General features: G+C 41.7%; 1 protein-coding gene and 1 long non-coding RNA gene across 2 annotated transcripts in view; both read left to right on the top strand.

The window, feature by feature from the left end:
- The first annotated feature begins 2,145 nt into the window (after positions 1-2,145).
- Positions 2,146-5,672, top strand: LOC148044117 (uncharacterized). Its single transcript, XR_015697753.1, has 3 exons — positions 2,146-2,326; positions 3,165-3,322; positions 5,349-5,672. It is a non-coding gene; the product is annotated as an uncharacterized LOC148044117 (long non-coding RNA).
- A 403-nt stretch (positions 5,673-6,075) lies between these two features.
- Positions 6,076-16,646, top strand: part of SRGAP1 (SLIT-ROBO Rho GTPase activating protein 1) — a 178,919-nt gene continuing 168,348 nt past the window's right edge. The window contains exon 1 of the mRNA XM_014053233.2: positions 6,076-7,323. Coding sequence (XP_013908708.2) covers positions 7,257-7,323 — 67 coding nt within the window. The 5' untranslated portion in view covers positions 6,076-7,256. The remainder of the gene's footprint in view (positions 7,324-16,646) is intronic.

Genomic DNA, 16,646 nt, shown 5'->3' with positions numbered 1-16,646 from the left:
ATTAGAAAATAAAAATCTTCATATTAAGCATAATTTTAAGTAAATCTGTATTTTGTTTACACACATATAAAATCTAATAAAATAACTTAATGATGAGAATTTCTTGTATCACTTCTGCAGACTGCTTCCTTGAAAATGAATTCCAACTTTCTCACTTAAGAAAGCTAATGGGTTTCATTATGATGTGAGCTTAGTCAATCTCAATGGTATTTCAGGAAGGGTATTCAAAGGATGTCTCTTCTTTAATAGCATAACTCATAAACTGTTCAACAGCTAATGAGAACATATAATGAAAGTCTGCAATGCAAAAGCTTTTAATGCTATTTTGTTATGCTTGTGCATTTATAGTTATGACATCATGTGTTTAAATATAAATCACTGCTTTTATGACGGAGAAATGTGTGCTGATCCCTATAATTTACAGTTCCTGAGTCTAAAGGCACATCCAGGTGGCCAGTTCAACATGTTCTGTTCCAGCCAGTGAGGCGACATAAAGTAGGCCAGCATAATTTGCTGTCTCAACAGCTGATCTCTATTCCGCCTCAGTAACAAAGCTGGCAAATGGTGCTGTCTCGACAGCTTTAATATGCAACAAATTAAGGAAAGTCTCCCTAATGTTGCATGGGACTGGGAAAAGAGAGATGAGTTTTGGCAAATGGGTTTGGTCTTCTCTGAACCTGATCTATGGGATAGATGGGGGCTTTCTGCCTTTCCTGCTTTACTAGGAAGCCTACACTTACTGCACAAGGCAAAGAACACAGCTGCTGTCTCAAGGGGGTTTATAGATCATCACTCCCTCTCATTATGCTCCTCATGCTCGGGTTTTTTCTTCACTCAACTTTGTCTTCACCTTTTCACTTTTCTTCCTTGTTTCCCCCCCCTCACTTTATCACTCTATCTTCAGTCAGGGAGATATAATTTTCTTCATTACTTTTGTCCATTGACATCTCTCCCTCTATTGCTCACTCCACTAGCCCATTGTAACATTCATTTTTGGCCCTGCTCTGGCATATAAGTGACCCATCAATACCTGTGTGGACAAAGAGCCTGCATAGTGAGAGCTTAACCTTATACAAAAGTCTCCAGTGATCAGTGGAGAGAAATATGTCCACTGTAGCAGAAAATGACCAATAGGAACATGTTAAATTCTGGTGAAATACCACAAACTGTGCTTCAGGATTATATGAAAAACTCTTTTAACACTGGAACAGATAAACATGAAACTAAGTGGCCTCAGTAGTGGGTAGTGGTTGAGGAAAAGTCTGGTTCATAAGGTTGTGTTTTTTAAAAAAGTTTTGTAAGGAATCTTACATAGTAGCTGCAATTAAAGGAACATGGGATGAGCAATTAGATGTCCTTCTCATATAGTCAGATGAGGCTACACCTAAAACACCATATACTCTAATTCCTTTAGACCAGTGGTTCCCAAAGTCGGCGGTACTGCCCCCTGGGGGGTAGTGGGATGACTTAGGGGGATGCTAAGAGGCAAGGGGGAGCGACAGGCGACAGAAAAGGAGCCGCGCTGAGCCTACAGCTTCAGCTGGCCAGCCTGCCATAAATGCCCCTTCTTTGTTGATCTACTCGATACTACCACTGCTGCTTCTTGCTGCTGCTGCTGCTGCTGCCCGCCGCAGCAACTTAAGCAACAGCAGAATCAATCCTAACTACCAGCGGCCTCAACCACCGCCCAGCAAGAGAGAGAGAGAGAGAGAGGGAGGGAGGGAGGGAGGGAGGGAGGGAGGGAGAGAGAGAGAGAGAGAGAGAGAGAGAGAGGGGGGGGGGAGGAAAAACATACAGAGAGCGTGCAACCGAGCAGAGGGGGGGAGTTGAAACAACTAAATCGGAAGACACCAAGCCGCTCCCACGGAGCGGCTAGACACACGCCGCTCAGGGCTTTCCCCCCCCCCCACCTCTGGACCAAGCGCCACAGCTCGGAACGCACGTGCTCCCTGAGCCCACCGCAGACATGGGCTGCTCCCGTCCTCCTTCCTCCCCGTCCCGTTAAATGGTTGCTTCTGGCCTTTTGCTTACCGCGCATTCCTCGGGGTAGCCAGTCAATTGGCGCATGCTCCATCGATCCGTGCGCTGTGCGGCAGTACTGCGTTCCGGAGGCAGGGAGTCCTCTTTTCTGCGGGTGCACGAAGGACGATCCCGGGACCGGGGATCTCCATATGTGCGTGTGGCAACTAAAATCCTCCGGCGACACAAAAAAGGGGGTGGTGGGTGGTGTTCCTTGGGTGGAAAGGGAGCAGCAGGGCAATGGCCAAAGGGAATTTTGGCGTGGGCGACGACGAAGCAAGTTTTACATGAACTCCAGGGGCAAACGGTAGGAAACGGGCTGCTCTTTTTAAGTGTCTTTTAAAACAAACCATCACCCAAAACTACTGGAAACTAGAGTAAGGAGTTAATGCCACTGAAAAGACTCCTCTGATACCATAATAAGAGGAGAGGAAAACAGTTCTGATGCTTTTAGAGCAGTGTCTCTCAACCTTGGCAACTTGAAGATGTCTGGAGTTCCCTGGCTGCGGAATTCTGGGAGTTGAACTCCAGACATCTTCAAGTTGCCAAGGTTGGGAAACATTGCACTCTGCTAAGTGACTTAAAACCAGACATTGGGAAACTGGTATCACTTCATCAAGCCCATCCATCACATTAAGAATTTACTGAACAGGGAAGTAATTACTAAATTTTACTGAGTTTACTAAGTTACTAGTTACTATGGTTCTTGATAAATGACTATCAGACTTTGAAAACCTGGTATCACTGGATCATGTTCAACAATTTTGTCTTCTGATTAACTAAAAAGATTTTTAAATTGGATTTTGAATAAATGTGCAATTGTTAGTTTTAAATTTTACTGTTACTATCTTCTGTCGTGCAAACCACCCAGTCACATGACACCCCCCCCCAGCAATGCCCACCAAGCCACACCCACAGAACCAGTAGTAAAAAAATTTGAATTCCACCACTGGGTGGGGGGCACTGAGGATCGGTTTGTAGCACCAAGGGGGCGGTGGACTGAAAAAGTTTGGGAACCACTGCTTTAGACCAACCCATGATGTTATAAATTGGAGACACTCCTCTTGAAAACATAAATAAATTTTTAAATTGCTGATAAATTTATTATTTACAATTTAATAGTAAGATGGATATTTTGTCTGCAGAAAGTTGCAGTTGTTGAGGGGGAAAAACCGTGTTTGAACTCAAGGAGCTGTGTACCATGTCTTCTACACTGGGGTACGAAAGTGCCCTTTCTCAATTGTTATCAACTACCAGAAGTTATCCTTTAGCAACATACTGAAAGCCACATTGCCCATGCCAGGTATGTAATAGCTTAAGCTGTTCCTTCTTGCCAGTTTTTAGAATTTCTTCTGTATAAAGAACAAGTAGACCTCTTTCATCAAATACTTTAATATTTTAATAGAAGACCTTATATTTACATATGCAATCTTCTTTCTGATCCAGTATAATAATTACTTCAACTTACCTATAAACAGTATGTGCAATTTATATTAATACCTAGAGACACTGCCATGAACTACTCCCACTATATTTTGCCTACTGATAAAATGCCTCACTTTTATAGGTCTACTTTGTGTAAATAGAAAAGGATTAAGCAGCAAGGGAAGAAATTTGCCTAAAATGAAATAATCACATTAGCAGGGCAAAAAATGGAATGAGCAAAGCTTCAAACAGACTGCATGTTAATGAAAATAGATCATAACAAACATAAAAACATAATTTCTTTTAAGTGAAAGCTATAATTTACAAGATTGCCTTCATGAGCCCTTCCTACATATATAAATAAAAACAGCCTTTAAAAATTAACCTTTCAGATGTCCTCAATATTCTCTCTATTCTCATATAAATTCTTTTTGAGTTACATTCTATGATCCAAACATGATTTCTTGTCATTTAGTCATTGCTGACTTCAGACCATGAGCTTAGTAACTTCTTTAACAACTTGAAAGACGATTGTATCATTATAAACCTAGAATCTTTCTTCAATCCTTAGATTATTCTAATTAATTCAGCCAAGCCATATTCCAGTCCACATAAAATTTGGTTACTAAATTTTGTCATGATTATCTGAAGAAAGATAGTTTTCAGTCCCAGACATATTTCCCCTGATTATATTGCAACCAGTGGTGGGTTGCTGGCGGTACGCCCAGGTACGAGCATACGGGAGCCTGCCCAGAGCACTGGATACCGTTCTGGTATGGTGCTCCGGAGGGCCCACCCGCCCGCCTGTGCTCCTTACCTGTCCTTTAAAGCCTTTGGCGCTTCCGTGCACGCCGCGTACAGTGCCTGTGCGACGCTCTGCCAAGCAGCTGGAGCGTTGCGGAGGCATTGCTGGAAGGTAAGACACATCCACGTGCGTGCCGCACGGATTCAGGTAGAGGACGCCGGGTCGTATGGCGTCCTCCACATGTATGGTTGCAATGGGGTCCGGAACCCACCACTGATTGCAAACTGAAATGTACATCTCAGCCTACGTTAAGGCTATGTGTAGGGCCTACCAAGTCCTAGAGTTGTGCCTAACATCCTGTACTAGAATAAGTAACAATTATTCTGGTATTTAATATAGAATTCTCTGAAAGTGATTGTTCAATTAAAATGTTCATATGCAACAGAAATCCTTAAAAAAAAAAAGTACATTTTGCTTTAAATAATATCTCAATGTATGATGTAGTGGTTTAATGGGATAATGAATTTTAATTAGTAGAAGGCCTGTTGTTGTTGTTAGTTGCAAAGTCATGTCCAACCCATTGCGACCCCATGGACAACGTTCCTCCAGGCCTTCCTGTCCTCTACCATCCTCTGGAGTCCATTTAAGCTTACATCTAGTGCTTCAGTGATTCTATCCAGCCACCTCATTCTATGTCATCTCCTTCTTTTGCCCTCAATCTTTCCCAGCACTAGGCTCTTTTCCAGGGAGTCCTTCCTTCTCATTAGGTGGCCAAAGTATTTAAGTTTTTGAGAAATTCAAAAATTGAGAAGGCCTATCTTGCTTTATCTACTTCCGAGTGTAATTCTGAAAAAAAAAAAACAAATTTTAAAATCCAAGTTGGATAAAGTAAGGTTTCTCATAGAAAGGCATGGATTATGATGTTTAAATAGTCAAATTGAAAACTAGGGTCAGACTACAGATAGAGAGCTAGAATCATGGTTTTCTCCCCCCCCCCAACACACACTTCTCTTATCTTGTTATCAGCTGCCCAATATAAAAGCCAGGTCAGTCCCTTCAGAGATATAAAAAATAAAGCTTATTTAAATCATTTTCAGCTCTATGGGAGAAATGACCCTCACCATCAACTGACATTGAATTATTATGCATTTGGTTTTAGGCTTTTACAAACTGCGGCTGTCAAGGGCCAGGGGGGTTTCAACTCTTATTCGGCTATGAAGCCCACTAACGCCAGGCACATCTGAACCTCCGATCTTCAGAGAGTTATTATAAAACTGGTCGAGGAAGTCATCTCAGCTCCTTGGAAAAACGGATTAAACATGAGATACCGGTATATATTATTTAATACATTGCTTAAATGCCATAAACATCAATTTCGATCGTCAATCTTGGAAACAGTTTAGAAAAACAAGAAATCTAAAAGATTCCTATCATTGCTCGCAACTTAACAATCATTTTCTGTCAGTCTTGCAAGCATCAATGTAGTATCATCTATATTTCGCAAGCCGAGAGCCTTCGCCGTGGCATGGAGTTCTTCCTTCGCCTTCGGATCTAGACGGTGCGCGCGTGTCTTCCACAAAGATGGGTGTGGTTCCTCCTTCCAGGCGCATTCGTGGAAGATAGAAATATAGACGCGTGCGCACATCTAGACATTATTCCTCGGTGTAAGATCATCATAATACTCTCGTTTCCCCTCTAATAGCTATTTAGTAGGATTCTCGAAAGGGACGGGATGGCGGCGGCATCTAAGATGAACACGGTTTCCAAGCGAACACAAGGAAACAAGGCTCTGGCGATGATCTTGCGACGAGGTTGCAGACGTGATAGCTCCAAACTAAGCAACCGCCCTTCTCTTTCCTCCTCCTCCCACCTCCGAGAGGCGCCTTTACTTTCCACACCGGGACGGAGCGCTTCCCGACACCTTCTCTTCGCCCAGCGCTCCTTTCCCCAGCACAGCCCCGCTCACCAGATGCTCGCCGGGAGAAGGAAGAGGACAGGCGCCACGCGACTCAACTGCCCTCCCTCCCCCTCTGCAGCTGCTCCGAGTCCCGCTCAGCGGCAGCGGCAGCGCGCTTAGCAAAACCGGCGCTTAAGCACAGCCTCCAGCGGCCGCCTGGGCACAGCCCTCTCGCTCCTTCGCCCCGGGAGGCACTCAGCAACCTCGCTCGCTACGTCCCACCTTCTGGTCCCTGCCATTGGACGGCAGAAGAACCTGCGTAGTTGCCGTTGGCTACTAGACACGTCGCTCCGCGTAGGGAGGGGAAAGAACGCAAAAGGCGCTTGGACGCCACTGGGCAGGAGGAGGCTGAATCTTTCTCCCCGCTTGAGCACCTCGGATGGGCTGCTTGTCTTCTTTCCCCTTTCCCGGTTCAGGTCAACAGCTGAGGGAAGCGACGGCAAAGCGGTGGACTCGGTTAAAGGCTTGGCGGAAGTCCCAGCTGGAGGAGGCGAGGCGAAAGAGGGCGAAGCGAGAACTTTGTTGGGCGGGTGAGGCTGCTGGCTTCTCCGGGAGACGCTTTGAGCGGCTGCAGGAGGTTGAGTTAGACGGCGCCTCCCCCGGGTCTCTCGGGAGCGGGTCGCCTGCGTAGCTCTCGCTTTCCGGGAGGAGGCGACAACAGCGATAGCAGCTGCCGAGAGCTCCTCGAGTGCCGCCGGACGCGCCGGAGACTAGTTGAGCACGACCTGGGATCCATCCCTTCTCGCCCGAGGCAGGCGATGCTTCCAGGGGACGCTCGACGAAGCTTCGGAGAAGAGCAGCCGCGGTACTGAGCAAAAGGAGGCGAACGCCCCGCCTAGCGCTGCTCTCTTCCTCGCAGTCCTTACTGCCGAAGATGGTGCCCGCCCCGGGATTACTTTAAAGCCTTCTCTTCGGCCCCTCTTTTGTGGAGGTGAGCTGGAGGGACCGACGCCAGCTACTCCGAGAACCGGCAGGCTCTGGCGTGGGACGCGTTGCTGAGTGCCGCGCCTAACCGAGCCGATCTCCCTTCTCTGGGAAGACGATAATCCTGTAACCCCAACTCCGGAATCTTCTCTAGCCGTGTAAAACGGGAAAAAAACCGTCCGGATAATGTCCTCCTCAAGCAGATTCAAAAAGGACAAAGAGATTGTAGCCGAGTACGAAAGTCAAGTGAAAGGTAAAAAAGCCTGTAGTTTGTTTCTATTTTTTCCCCCATTGCTACCCTCACCTGTTCGGTTACGCTTCCCTGCCCTCTCCGTGCTGAGAACAGAGTGCAAATCCCTCCTTCCGGATTAATCAGCCGGAAAAACATAGCCACGGTACGATCTGTGTGGATCAAACTTGGCACTCAATTGCATTGATTGAAAATCAAGGGTGACGGGAAAATCCACGCTTGTATCACTGAAACTGTTGATGGACTGTAGTAATATTGCTGTTGATGTGTCAGATGTGTCGGGGTAAAATGAAATCGTTTTAAAGGGTAAGTGCTCCAACTTCCAGGAGACACTAACCCGGGAGTCATCCAGTTCATCAGTCTCTGAGGAAAAGGAATGGGGGGGGGGGACATTGGTAAGCAACCCTTTATATCCTTACCAGCCATCTTTATAACTCTTTACTGAGCAGAAATCTGGAAGAGAGGTTTAATTTTTTTAAAAGTTAATTATGCACTTACTGTATAATAATTGTAATGTATAGTTTTCCTTTCTTTGAGTGAAGTGTATGAACTTGTCTAGTTACCCTAAATTCTTTTGGCCATTGATTTGGTTCACATCTGTCATATATATCCAATTCACTTTTCATTCAATCTATCAGGGCTGTTCAAAATACTTTTTAAAAGTATCCTTTTAGAGACAAAGAGAACCACAGTGGTTTGTCCATTTCATATGTTTTTCTTCAGTTATTACCTTTTTCATGTTACAAAAATTATATTTGAAAAACTACTTTTTATTATATTTTCTGTTCTTCCATATACTATATAGCCCTCAAGAAAAAGGCTAATGGAAATAAAATCTTCCAACTACTTAACTGGAGTTCAGAGGATAGAAAAAATAGACATGCAGTAGTAACAATTTAAAATACAATATTTATGACTTGATTTGCTCACAAAATATACAAAGTATACAAGTTGGGATGTTCCTTCTTTTACAAATGGAGCTACAACCTGTGGAATTTTAAATATTTTTGTTTTTAGGAGTAAACAAGTTATTGTTGAAAACCAAATAAAATCAGTATTGCTATAAATACATTGTGTTTTCTGGGTTTGCCTTGTCCTCCATCAAAGTTACAAAAAGCTTCTTTTCAGAAAAAAATAGGTCAAAAAGGTGATGGTGATGGGAAGTTCAGATTTCATGAGTTGTCACATGAAGTCTTGTTTAACCAGTTTTAATTTCTGAACATGTAGTAATATCAACAGTTTTTACTGTCTTTGTATGTAGATTTTATTAAGTAAAACTTCCATGTATTAGTTTAGTTCTTAATTTGGTATATTTTGCACTATTTTGTATTGTATTCAATTCATAGTACTTCATAATTCATACTTCATAAATCCTTTCCCCCCTTTCACATCTCTTTTTAAAGGATCCAATATGGTGGTCATTTTGAATTTATATGACAGTGTTAATGCAGAGTTCTCTAGCATATTTGTGGAGTATTGGAATGGTGCAGTAGAGGCTCTTGGTATCTAAGGTTTTGAATTAAAATTGGGTTTTATTAAGGACTTAGTCCTTTCCATCTACTTCATCTCATTCTGTTCATTTTGCCTTCCCCCCCTCTACAATTCCTTCATTAATGTAAGCTTCTAATTAAAAACATAAATGCATGTGTAACATATAAATCCTCTTTGTATAACTATTAATATAAATGCAAGATTGTGATGAAATATTGAAAACTCTTTAGCAACCTGTATTCTTTTAAATTCCTGCATTCTTTGTAGTAAGATTTCTGCATGGTTTGTCTTCTTTGTTAAGATTTATTTTTTAAGTTTGATGTATTCATCCAGCAAAACTAACAACAAAATTCAGAGCAAAATCCTCTTTAGATTATTCAGTAAATGTTTGTTTGGTTAGGTTTAGATGTTTTTAAAATATTTCATTTCTAATTTAACTGAATCTCCTGAAATGTCACAGAATTATCTTAGTCCGAAATAAGTGGGATAACACTTTCTTCATTTTACAGACCAGGTTCACCTCCACCAAATCTTTTGTTGGAAGATGAGTTCTTTGGCCCTTTTAAAAGTAGATACTTGTTTCTCTAATATTTCCTCTGGACACAATTAGACTTGACAGGATGAGTTGTTGTAGAAGACCTTTGTTGCTAATGAGTCAGTTTTATGGAAGCTTTATCTTTTTTTATCAGTTCAAATGGTGATTTCTGTGATACAATGAGGAGTAGTTTAATACTCAATAGAGTTTCATAAACTAGTGTTAGAATGAGGCTAATAGTTAACTATTACATTTATTTTATTCTTCCTATCAATATTTATATCCTTAGATGAATAAATAAATATTTTTGTGTTTTACCCCATTGTGACAAATAATTTTCCATTACAAATGAAGCAAGCTGCAAACTTATCAGTTGCTATTTTATGTATTAGTGTCTCTTGAAAAAAAGCAAGCGTGGAAGGAACTGAATGCCTTTGTTTATAGGCCATTTGAAGTAATACTCTACCATTATTTGTTTATCAAAAACCCATTAGGCCTAAAACAAAATTCTCTTGTGTACTATTAAAATATTATACTGGAGTTAATGGGATATCAAATGTTTCTGAGATCACCTCTTGAAGTGTAGGTTGGATAGTTCTTAATTGCTTGCTTAATGTGCTTGTTCATTTATGGTCATCAGTAGTTTTTCTGGCTCATTGTTAGTCAAATTAACTACTGTGGCTTGTAAAGAGGATGGCAGTATTGAGTGGACAATTTATTTATTTGTAGAATTTATTGGCAACTCATCTTACCTCAGGGTAACTCTGGATGGCTTACAGTCACAGTTGATGTAACTAACATATATTCAGAGTTACTATATAGCATGGAAATATTTTGAGATTTTGTTTAATATCAACAAATATTCTTCAAGAATACTCTCTGTTCTGAAGGCAAGATAAACTACTATTCCATCCATATATTCTATAACATTTCTAGAAACATATTGCAATTAGCAAGAAGATATTAAGAATGAAAATCAGAGTTCATTTGTTTGTGAATCTTTGGAATTGTACAAAGTGTGCATACTCAGTGAACGGGTAGTAAACCAGTTAGGAACCCACCACTGGTTGTGATGCATATTGACAATTCACCCATGGATTATTATTTTTTAAAAAAATCAATTTTAACCAAAAGGGAAAAAAATACCTTCAAGCATTTCAGCTTTCCATACAAAGCCTAGGACTATCTCAATACATGAACTGTATACTGATGTCTGGAGGTAATAAAATGACTTGTGAAAATGTGAGGGATCAAACATCACAAGCAAACATGGTTTAAAAGTTGTAACAGCAACTATAGAGGGTCTCTAGACGGGATTTAGCCCAGAACAAGCCTCAAAATTACCTCACATAACTGCTGTGAAGGTAAGAGGCTTATGCTATTAAGAGGGCAAGTGGGGTGAAGTTGCAGCATTTTAAATATAGTAAATAGATTCAACTTGATACATCCCTTTGGAGGAATGACAAGTAAGAGTTGGGATGACAATGCCTTAATGAAGTTTTTTTCATTCAGGGCATCAAATCCCACATGAGGTAACAGTCAGAATGAGAATTGAATCTGCCTTTCGATCGGGCTCCTGCCTGGCTTTCCGCACTCTTGCAGCCTCCTCTTCAAAACGGGAAGTACAGTAACCTCAACTCGGCAATCCAAGACTCAGTTCGAAGAACCAAATGCACCTGGTTGGATAGACTTGTAAAGCCCAGCCAACAATGAAGCTAATCCTGTCCCCCTCCTGCGAAGCGCGCCACCGCCATGGGCTCCTGTTGGGCAGGGCTGCTGCTGGTCTTGCGGCTGGGGAAGGTGAGGTGGGGCAGGGGGTAGGATGGGGGTGGCCTAGCTGTGGACCCCCGAGGTGCACGAGTGTGGTGCAGGCGGTGCAGGGGTGAGTGTGGTTTATTGGACGCCCTGGGCTCATATCCAATATATACAGTTACAATATATATTGTAAACAGAACTGTTAAATTTTTAATTAAAGCAGTTGAGCTAAGAACCTGATACATCAGACAAATTGGGGTTCTCTTCAAAGGAGATTCACTTATCTGATTGGCCAACTTCTTGTATTACTACATATGTATTTTATTATTTATTTATTATTTATTTATTTATTTATTTGGAGTTTTTATATGCCGCCCAATCCCAAAGGACTCCGGGGAAATATACAAGAAATATAAAAAACACATAACGACAAAACAATTTAAAACAACAGACACCCCTCATACATTCATTCTAGTCGGGGCCGGACCTCAACAGTGAGGTCAACAGCCCCAGGCCTGCCGGATTTTATACTGTATTCGGGATTTAAATTATGTATTTTCTTTTACCTTATTGATAAGGTCGTAAGACTAAAATTATTTTATTCTAAGAGAAGAATGAATGAATCACTGCCTTTCAGGGCAATAATTATTAGTTCCTTCCTTAACAAAGCACTAATTGGCTCTTGAATCTTCAAATGCAGGTACGGTACTTACTGGTAAATGCAATCACTTGTGGAGCAGGGTATCTGATCATTACTAGGTTTGTTGCATGATATTTGTTACTCTGCCTTCTCTGCCTGTGAATTATAGCTGCTGGTGCACATAAATGTCTGTTGGCAGATCTCAAATAGGATTTATCTACTGTGCTCTGTCAATTAGGGCATGGTTATAATGCCAATTCTGTCGTTCTCAAACAGGATTAAGAAGGAGTAAGATCTTACTACACAAGAAGTTGGCGTTCACTAACAACAGTCTGAAGCTAAGGTGCCTAGCAATCCAATGAACAGAATATGGAAGAAAGCAGCTGGATAGAGGAGGAGAACCAGTAACAAATTGCTATTCTCTCCTAGAACAGACTACCTTATTGGTATAGGTAGTCCTCGACTTATGATCACAATTTAACCCAAAATTTCTGTTGCTAAGTGAAGGCAGTTGTTTAGTGAATTTTGCCCCATTCTATGATCTTTCTTGCCACCATTGTTAAATGAATCTCTGCAGTTCAGTTGGTTACACAGTAGTTAAGTGAATCTGACTTTCCCATTGATTTTGCTTTTCAGAAGGTTGCAAAAGGTGATCATATGATCCTGGAACACTGCAACCATCATAAATATGAGTCAATTTTGAACCATAGAAATGCTGTGGTGTCTGGCCAAAGGCCATTTCTGTTGATAGCTACTGTATCTCAACTACTCAAATAATAACAGAGCCCCAGTCTTTGCTTCCATTAGGGCTTCATAAGCTGAGGAAATATTCTCTGATCTGTTTTCGGGGGGGGGGGTGTTCCTATACTTTTCTCTCTCAGACAATTCTCACTCTAACAGCAAGCAAAATCATAGGAGAAAGCATAGAGCCGTGGGCAGTGATGACCTGCACCTAACCTACATTTTCAAATATATCCTTTAGGGAAGCCAAAGGCTACAGTTGCAGCAATGATAGTGAAGACCAATTTCTAACCAGCACTGTGTTGATCTGGTCTTCTTCCTTCTTCCCTAACTTCAAATGACAACAATTGCAACAGCATCTCGTCCTCAGTCATTGCAGGGATGTAGTAGTGATAGCAACAATTGTCCCGCCTTTCAACAAGAGTGGAGAAAGGGGCACCAGCACTCTTACCTCTACTAAACCTGTTGTCATAGGCCAATGACCCATAAATTCTCCATTACTTTTGGCCCTATTCTAACTTCAATTAGTCTTTTAACCTCTTTTCATTTGTTCCTCAGTTCTTCCACTCATCTTGTCATCCCCCCCCCTTTTGCACATTTCTCCATATTCCTGCCCTTTCCATTCTATCTTGACCAAATTCCTTAGTGTCTTACTGATATCCCTTTCCTATGCTCCTCTGAATACCTTTGCTTTCTGGAAACTGCCTCTTTCTCATCACCACCTTCCTTCTTTGATGCATTCCTTTCACATATCTTCCTTCTCCACACATGGCTTTTTTGCAGCAAGTCCGATAGAGATGCAGCACTTTAGTCCTTCTGGACGCTGCCATCTCATAAACATGTTGTTGGGCTTCCCAGAAAGCCCCCTACACCTTTGCTGCTTTTATAAGTGGCCACGGGAAACGTGGGGGTCGGGACTTGGTTGGTGAAAGCGGGCACTGCGCAGGAGGCATAAGACAGTTGCCATGATCACCACCATCTGGAATGCCTTTGTTTCAGATCTGCTGCCTTCTGCACGCCCGGTTGGAGATCCACCACCCTCTTCCCTATATATTCATACAATAGGACAGCTTTATTATGACAGCTGTTTGAGCAGAGAGTGAACTGCCTTCCCTTCTGATTGTGCTCCACCTGTATGGGGAAGCTGCCATGGCCGGGCTCCCCCCTTTCCCCTGCTGCCGGCTGCTTTGTCTTTGTCTGCGCGTGGTAGGGAAGACTCAGAAAACAGCATGTGCGGCGGGCACCGGAGACTTACCTTCTCTTTCCTCTTGGCCAGATCTGCCGCATGAAATGCCTTTGTTTCAGATCTGCCGCCTTCCGTGTGTGCGGTTTTTGCAATTTATGAGATGGCAGCATCCAGAAAGACTAAAGTGCTGCGTCTCTATCGGGCTTGCTGCAAGAAAGCCAGGCTTTCACTATCTACGGCTAGAGGTAGGAAGATGGGAGAGCCTTCGGTGCCAAGTCCCTCTTGTGCCCCCATAAAAATCATACCCCACCCCACCCCTCCAGTTAAATATGCATAGGGTGATAGAGGTTGTTTTAAATGGATAAAAAGCTCGTTATCAAAAGCCGAGTGGAAGTGAGGATCCCCGCTGCCTGGACCCCAAAATGGGGTCCTTTATTATCCAGTTATGTTATTATTTCATCTTTGGCCTAATCAGCTGCCACAAGCTTTCTTTTACAAATAGTTCATTAGCTTTTAATGTACTTGCTCTACCTGCCTCCCATTTTCTAGGATAGCAATTGTTCTCAATAGTCATATCTAAATTGCAAAACTTTCCTTTGAAGGACCCCATTTTGTTTCCAGTAATTGGCTTTCACTAGATGAAAAAATCTTTTTAAGGAAGGCATTTAGAGATTAATATTCATCTATTTTTCTTTATTGTTTACAGTTTTTTATTGTGATTACTTGTTTGTTTTTTTAAATAGAGAGTTGGAGATTGATTAATCAGAAGTATCAACACTTTTATAAAATATGTTGACTTTTGACTTCACTTTTCTTAATGTATTGTATGCAAGTCAGAAGGTATTACTGTCCATGCAACAAGAGAATGAATAATTTCAAAATATAAACTTTGCTCTAGATAAGTAATCTGTCAGCCCGCCGCACAATGCAATCTGGGCTGCAATTCACTGGGGGGGGGGCTATGGGAGACTGAGTATCTGCACGCAGGAGGGGATTGTTCTACCGCCACACCAGACACCTGACTCCCAGCTGATAGCTTGAACTGTTGTTTGGATTCGGAGCATGCAAACTGAGCTGTTCAGCATTTGTGCGTGGGACAAGCCTACATTCCAGTTAAGCTGCAGGAGCTAATGGAGGTGTGCCAAGGGGGTGGGGAGGAGCTGCGGTGACACTTAAATGGTGGAGTGGAGTACTCATCAGTAGCTCTGAATTCATTTCACTCTGGTGTTTCACTGGGTGATGGTTAGAACGTACCAGTGCATCAAGGAGAACAATACAATCTACACTTTGAACTATGTGTTGGTTGGTTTATTCCTTGTTTGCAAAACCGGAACTTGACAGGAATGTAGGGTAAGTTTTCCCTAATAACAGTGAGAGTTGTAAACAGACAGTAACTGGGTTGATAACCTTTACTATGGGAAAGTGACCAATGTATTTAGGCGCCAGATTCCTACAAGGCATTTTTAATTTTGAATATACTTAGTCGATAAGTTTACCTTTTGTCCTACCTGGTAATTAGGTTGCTGTTTTCTTTTTTTATCAGCTTGATTCACTCAAGGCCTCTCTGACTTTCTCCCATACACCTTGCATTCTCTTCAACCATTCCTGTACTCCAACATCATCAGGGAGTGTTTGTGGGCATTTGAGAATGGGTACAAAATCAGTTCCTGTAGCTATTTTGAATAGGGTAAACCCCGTACTCTGGTGGACGGCATTGTTATATGCTACTTTTGCACTGAGGCCACCAAAATTGGCAGTTTGTTAAGTGCAAGGTTTTGAGAAAACCAAAATGATCGGCCATTTGTGCATCATGGCAATGCCTCAGTACCTCCAACCAAAGGGTTTTAGATCTTATTCCCTTTCCTTGCGAAACCATCTCTACAACTAAGAATGCTCTGATTCTCCTGCAACCATTTGTCCATCGGCAACGCTGCCTAGATGGCCTGAGTGATATCTCGGCTCTGGTCCCATGATTGGATAGCTGCTGATGAGTTCCTGACAGCCAGCTGGTTCTTCCCGACCAGTGGGATAATGGCCTCCACTACATTGTCCCTCCTGCTGGCGTCATTCAATTTGTGTGAGGTGTACGCATAAGGTTGTAATGCCCCTTCCTCATTGGCCTGCAGTAGAACTGCAGCGACCGCTACATCAGTGGTTCTTAACCTTTTTGAAAGAATCGCCCCCTTGAGCCATTGAGAAAGTTATCATCGCCCCCCCTCCCCCAACATAACCTCTGAATCACAACACGGAAATAATTCTTCAATTTATGCAAACACATTTTTGTTTTCTTTAAAATTGTCATCAGGACATATCGATGCAAATAATTTATTTCAAGTCTTTTTCCCATATCTCAATTGTGTGAAAAATTCTGATGCCAGCCATCACTTTACTCCCAAACTTTGTGATGCATGTATTTCATTATTATCTTATTTATTCAAGACACTTAAATGCAATGACCACTGAAAACAAAATTCAATTGCAAGAAAATGAAATGCCCCCCCAAAACAGATTTAATTACAAGTGAATTTTAAGATGCAAAAAGAAATATAAAAAGGCCATAAGAACAAACCGCAATGCAGGAACTAAGAATTTCAAGATGTAAACTCTGAAACTATATTAAGATTTGAGGAAAATATATATTCATGCACACTGTAAAAAGGGTTAAAAAGACACAAAGAAAAATTTTACAGAAGGAAAGCAACAAAAATCAGAGTGACAGATTTAATGCCTTAAACTGAAGAAATATATATATATCTACACAAAAAGTTTACATAAAGAGCACAACAAAAAAAATTGAAACCATAAAATTGAGAAAATATAATATCCAACTGGAGTGCACGCTAAAAAAGTACAATACAAAGAGACACACAAAATGTTTTACAGAACACAACAAGTATTCGAAAATGAAGCCAAAAACTCAAACTGGAATGTGAAATCCAATGCAAGCAAATAGAACGATAAGAGCTGAGACAATTATT

This window comes from Thamnophis sirtalis, unplaced genomic scaffold (assembly GCF_051295495.1).
Source record: "Thamnophis sirtalis isolate CommonGarterSnake01/CBP01778 unplaced genomic scaffold, rThaSir2_p1.2 scaffold_9, whole genome shotgun sequence".
Classification (NCBI taxonomy): Eukaryota; Metazoa; Chordata; class Lepidosauria; order Squamata; family Natricidae; genus Thamnophis; species Thamnophis sirtalis.
This window is presented reverse-complemented; position numbering and strand designations above follow the sequence as displayed.